The sequence below is a fragment of the Prionailurus bengalensis genome, chromosome A1, assembly GCF_016509475.1.
Source record: "Prionailurus bengalensis isolate Pbe53 chromosome A1, Fcat_Pben_1.1_paternal_pri, whole genome shotgun sequence".
NCBI lineage: Eukaryota > Metazoa > Chordata > Mammalia > Carnivora > Felidae > Prionailurus > Prionailurus bengalensis.
Genome location: NC_057343.1, coordinates 110,127,006 through 110,132,576, shown reverse-complemented (window position 1 = coordinate 110,132,576; position 5,571 = coordinate 110,127,006). Strand labels below are relative to the sequence as shown.

General features: G+C 55.0%; 1 protein-coding gene across 1 annotated transcript; it reads right to left on the bottom strand.

The window, feature by feature from the left end:
* Positions 1-436: 436 nt before the first annotated feature.
* On the bottom strand, positions 437-4,890 carry IL13 (interleukin 13). The gene is made up of 4 exons (XM_043587394.1): positions 3,390-4,890; positions 2,163-2,216; positions 1,815-1,922; positions 437-1,459 (listed from the first exon to the last, which is right to left on the bottom strand). Exons 1-4 carry the CDS (start codon positions 3,672-3,674, stop codon positions 1,352-1,354), a joined length of 555 nt encoding a protein of 184 aa, XP_043443329.1. The 5' UTR covers positions 3,675-4,890; the 3' UTR covers positions 437-1,351.
* Between the last annotated feature and the right edge of the window lie 681 nt (positions 4,891-5,571).

Sequence of the window (5,571 nt, the reverse complement as noted above, 5' to 3'; positions counted from 1 at the left end):
GTTGATGCCAGTATGATAAAGGCCATACATTTAGGTGAGATGACATTTGGACAGAGAAAGGCTGGGTAGTTTAGTGTATGGGCTTTGGAGTTGGAGTGAGTTCTGGCTTCTCATCCTGGCTTTGCTCCTCACCAGGTGTGTGACCTTGGGCATATAGCCTTTTCTCCCCTGAGCCTCAGAGAGGTTGTGGGGGAAACACCAGGGGTTGTGTGGGTGGTGCTACACATAGGCTGGCCACTCATCATAACCGTGATCATAAGATGACTTCTGAGGTCCCTAATTGCTCCTCCTCCTCCTCCTCCTCTCATGTCCTCCATGAACCCAGAAGTCAGGGCCCAGGCTTCCTCTGCCTCCCTGTGGGTGGCAGCCCACACCCCTGGGGGGTCGCTTACTTCCTTCCAGCCCAGGTCCTGTCCCTAACTCCCCCGCCACTCCCACTGCCCTGCCTCCAGAAGAACATAGGCCAGGATTCCCAAAGGCCACAGTAAAAGACAAACATCATCAGGTCTCTTGTCACTGTCTTTATTTCTGGCTTCCTTTGACAAAGTCAGTGAAACAAGACATTCAATGACCCCTCCCCACAGTCCACACACACCAGATGCAGCATTCTAGGCTGCTCTTCTATATATTATTAACTCTTTGATAACATTTTATTTCTTAACTTTAAATACAGGGAAAAACAATAAATTACTTCTTGGCTGAGGGCCAACTGCTGGCTGGCAGACAAGAGCAGCTACTCCAGCCCTCTCTCCTGACCCCTGTGTCGGCCCCAGGACCCCAATGAGGTAGCAGAATTTTGCACACAGTGCTTATTCCCAGGGACTCCTAAAGCCCAAGTCACTGGGCCCCCAGCTCAAGGTTCTGGTGGTGACAGTCCCTCCCTGTCCCCAGCACAGACAAACATTTGTTTAAATAACACACAGTAATAAATAAGGCCAAGAAGAAGATATGCCTGAGCCGCTGTCTGCCTTAGCTGTCCCCGTATAGAGCAGGTCCGCCTCCCATACGTGTCTGCCAAGGTGGTGTCCTTGGTGTAATGCTGCCGTTCCCTCTAAGGAGGGGGCAGTCGTGAGAGGCAGTGCTCCGCCCCCCCTCCCCCACCCCTGCCCCTGGTTGTTCACAGAACTCAGAGCCCAGATGGAGGAGGGCCCTGTGTACCAAGGCAAGGGCAGCTGGGGTCGGCTAGGCGAGGGCAGGCAGCACAGGCTGAGGTCTAAGCTAAGGAAATCTTGCCCCCCTCCCATCCCCCTGCCATCTCCCCAAGAAATTTGAAACTTCTGAAAGAAAAATGAATCTATAACTTAAACGGTCAGGTCTGCCTCTGCAAATAGCGATGCTAGGTTTTCATCCTTCATTTGAAATTTCCATGGCGAAAATTTCTCCTTAGATGGTTGAGCAGGTTTTTTACCAACTGGATCACTTCAATTTTGGTGTCTCGGCTGCGCTCACTGGAAATCTGCTGTGGGAAAAAGAGGCCAGGGCATTAATGGGACTCCAGAGCCAAGATGCCCAGCCTCTGCCAGGGGCTTTCCAGGAACTGGCTTATTTAATCCTCACAAAAGCCCCATGGGGCGGGTACTGTTAGTGCCCACATTTCACCGATATGGAAACTGAAGCTCAGGTGGGAGTCGGAAGCTCTCAAGACCAGGTCTTGGAAATCCCGGAGGCCATGTTCCTGTTGCCACCGTGGACCCACCCCCCGGGTGGACGCTTGCCTCAGATGCTCAGCTAGGTTCCCCCAGGAGCTTCTAGGGTGAGCCCAGGGCTGGCAGGAGTGGGTGCAGGGTTGAGGGGTACAGGGCAGGGCACCTTACCCCTGCTGAGGGTTTCTGAGTGCACAGGGCTTTCAGCATCCTCTGGGTCCTTTGGATGGCAGTGCAGTCAGAGACATTGATGAGAGATTCTAGGGCGGCACAGTACTGCTGGGAGAAGAACACGGGGGTGTCAGGCCCTGCTGGGAACCCCCAGCCGTATGGCTTAGGCAGCACCTTCAGTGACTTCACAGGAGGAGGGGGCTGAGAGTCTTGATGGAGGTAGCTTTGGGTGGTGGGGAAGGTCTAAACTGTGCTTGCATGGAACCCCTAAGCCTTGCAAGTGAGGAAAGACACACATAAGACCTACAGCCTCAGCCACCTCCCTCCCAGCTTCCAAGGGGTCCTCACCATGCCGGTTGTCAGGTTGACGCTCCACACCATGCTGCCATTGCAGAGGGATACCTGAAGGAGCAAAAAGACAGCAAAATTGCAGGGTAGGTCTCCATAGCAATCAGGCCCCACAGGCAACCCGTTGTAGCACAGAGGCAGGCCTGGGACCCCTCAGTGTTCCTGAACTTAATTTCCTGCTCTGCATACTGAGGGAGATCCATTTTACAGGGTTTGGGGGCAGAGAGAAAAATATGAGTGACACAGCCTTGAGTGAAGCTTCCCATAGCCAGGGCAGCATTGGGTAAGAGAGGAGGGGAGGCCAGGTCAGTCAGATGGGAGGCGGTAGGCACTCGTGTATAAAACTCTATCTTCTGGAGGAGCCCCTGGGTGGCTCAGTCAATGAAATGTCTGACTTTGGCTCAGGTCATGATCTCGTGGTTTATGAGTTCAAGCCCTGTATCAGGCTCTGTGCTGACAGCTCAGAGCTGTGAGCCTTCTTTGGATTCTGTGTCTCCCTCTCTCTCTGCCCTCTCCCACTCTCGCCCTGTTTCTCTCTCTCTCTCTCAAAAATAAACATTAATTAAAAAAAATTTTTTTAAACCCTGTCTTCCGAATCGGAGGACACTGCAGTTTGGAATATGGGCACCCGGTGTCACCCAGGCCTGGTTTAAATCTGGCTTTTGTCAACCTTAATGCAGCTTAGTAGAATAGGGTCATCGCACCTGTCTCTTGAAATGGTTGGCAGTGATGAAATGACATGAAAAGCACAGCACTAGCCTTGGCACACAAAAATTACTCAAAGTGTGAGCCATCACCACTGGGGACAGGAGCTGACTACTAGTGAATTTTTCCATAAGAATGGGCTTAACCAAACTACTGCGAATAATGGCCCCATTATTCTGTTCACATACATTTGGCAAATTCTAAATCGCCCTGGGAGGGTGCTGGCCTCTCTCTGCTAACCTCTTTTCTTGAACAGCTGAGTAGGAGCTGGTCTTGGCAGGCAGGGCCAGGACAGGGGAACAGGTGGTCCTTGGGGGCTCAGCCAAATCTCTTTATGGGGCCGTCCGTTGTGCTATTCCCCCAACCGCTGGCCCAGCACCTCTCCCTCATGGCTGGGCCTGTCCTGGTCCATGGGGCTTCTTCAGGCCCCACAGGCCTCTTGGCACGGCCCAACCTTCGTGGCCTGAACAGTGACCAATTACCCTGCCTGAGAGTTACCCACCCTAGCACCAGCGTACTCACCTGATTCTGGGTGATGTTGACCAGCTCTTCAATGAGCTCCTTGAGCTCCCTCCTTGAGTGAGGGCCCGGGGAGGCAAGGCCACCAAGGCAGGTGAGAGCAATGACCACGGTCAGCCAGAGCGCCATGGAGCCTAGAGCTAACACAGGAGGAGCGAGGAGCAGACACGTAGGCTGGCCTAAGCTGAGTGGCTTGTGGCCTTGGCCTCTTGCGGTAGCTTTTATAGGCCAAGTGTGACGCCTCCCACCCTGGTCTCCGCTTTGTCGGGTACTATCTAGAAACCACATCTTTACTCATCTTGATTTTACTTTGTGGAAAATCCAGTGTCACATAAAGGAAAGAATTTGATTTCTTGTGGACTTAGCAGCGAGGGGGTCTGGGGCAATTTTCAAGATATGGGTGGGCTTACTCCAGCATTAGGGAAGAGGGCAGCCTGGTGTCGGCCAAGCCAGCTGGAGCTCTAGCAGTTTTGCTTGGTGACGGCCCCGAGTGCCTGCCCAGCTCCTGTCCTGAGACCCTTTGGGTCACCAGAAGTGCTAGGCAGACAGTGCTATGACCACAGTCTACCAGATGTGGGAATTGAGGGGTTTTATTTTTTCAGTGAAGTGGTCTCTTGCATTACCAGAGTAATACTTGCTTTGGATACAAAATTCAAATGGGATAAAAAGAGAAGAGTGAAGTTCACTCCTTTTCATCTGCCTGATTCCCTGTTGGCCTCACTGGAAAGGATGATAAAAAGTTCAGATTCCCAGGTCTCCACTGAAAGATCCAGTCAGAATCAGAGATCCTCCCTGGGACCTTTTCTTTTTAAAGTTGCCTTGATTATAACTTTGAATATGGACAGCCTAAAAACGGGGTGCACAACTCAGGCCTTCAGCGTGGGCCCGTCCTGATGGGAAACGCTTGACATGCCAGACTGGCACAAGTCAGGACCCAGCCTTAGCCCAGGTTGGAAAGTGTGACTGCTCCCAGTGCCATTGAGACCTGGGGTGGCCACCTCTGCTCACCAGTTATCTGTGGGACAAAGCTCTCCCCACTGAGGGACCCAAGTTTCTACAGATTGAAGGCTGTGGAGGGCAGTTTCAGGGCCTGCCCCCACTCCAGGATTTCCCTGAACAGCCCTCTCCCTCAGGGACACTGGCCCATAACCTGCTTTTCACTCCTTTCTCTAGAAGTCCTCCAGAAACCCCTGCAACAGAAACTATGTTATTTGCCTGTTGATTACTGATGTCAGCCTGGCTCCTTCACCCACTTCCTCCCCTAAACCAGTGCTTTCCCCTCCAGGCCCCTCTCTGTCTGCTCAGGCTCCCTTTGTCCTACCCTCAGTGAGGCTCAACCTCCTCACAAGGGTCTCTGAAGGGATGAAGGGCCACTGCTGGGGCTCTTGTTCACAAGCCTCCCAGCCTTGCCCACTCTCTCCTCCCACCCTCTCTTCAGGCCAAACCAAACTTCGCAGCACAATTGTAGGTCCTGAGCCAGCCCCTGCCTCTTGTGCTCCCCGACCCCCCCGCTCCTCCCCCCCCCCCCCCCCCAGTGCCTGGAGTGCTGCCACTAGGCTGTGTGACACCGCTGTGGGTCTTAGTTTCCTCATCTGTAGAATTGGGTCTCTGTGTTGAGGGAAGGAGCAGGGAACCGCTGTGCGATCCCGGAGCTCTGCGCCAAGAGGAGCCAAGGACCCTCAATCGCGGACCGTGTAAACTGAGGCGGGGAACTGTGGGCAGGTGCGCCCCCGCGCGTGGGAGAAGGCGCGCTGGCCTGACAGTCGCGGCGATGCCCCGCGGAGATAGAGGCCTTATGTAATGAGAGATGGGGCTGATAAACAGGTTCTGCGCGGCTCTGCCCTCCTCCGCTGCCTCGGGCGGTGGCCTTGCGGGAGGGACGGGTGGGAGCGGACTCCTCGAGGCTATGAGGCGTCCGCCCCCTCCTCGCGTGCACGCGGGTCGCAGGCCGGGCGCGGGAGCGTCCAAGGTGGGAGTGATGGGACCCAGCGCCAGGCGTGACGCGGGCCGCCTACACATGCCGGCACCCCGGTACCCCGAGCGCCTGTGCGCACCGGCGAGGGGGGCGCCCGGCCCGCCGACTGGCCGGGCATCTGCTGATGCCGAGGACCCTGCCCGCCCCGACTCCTGCCTTGCCACCAAGGACATCGGGACCGCGCCTCCCGGCCGGGTTCAAGAAACCCGT

Excerpts from the sequence above, each read along its gene's own strand:
- IL13 (XM_043587394.1), bottom strand. The coding sequence starts at position 3,674 with ATGTGGTTTCTAGATAGTACCCGACAAAGCGGAGACCAGGGTGGGAGG. Across the intron at positions 2,217-3,389 it reads TCAACATCACCCAGAATCAG|GTATCCCTCTGCAATGGCAG; the intron begins GTGAGTACGCTG and ends TTGCTCCTTCAG. Across the intron at positions 1,460-1,814 it reads CTCAGAAACCCTCAGCAGGG|CAGATTTCCAGTGAGCGCAG; the intron begins GTAAGGTGCCCT and ends TTTTTCCCACAG.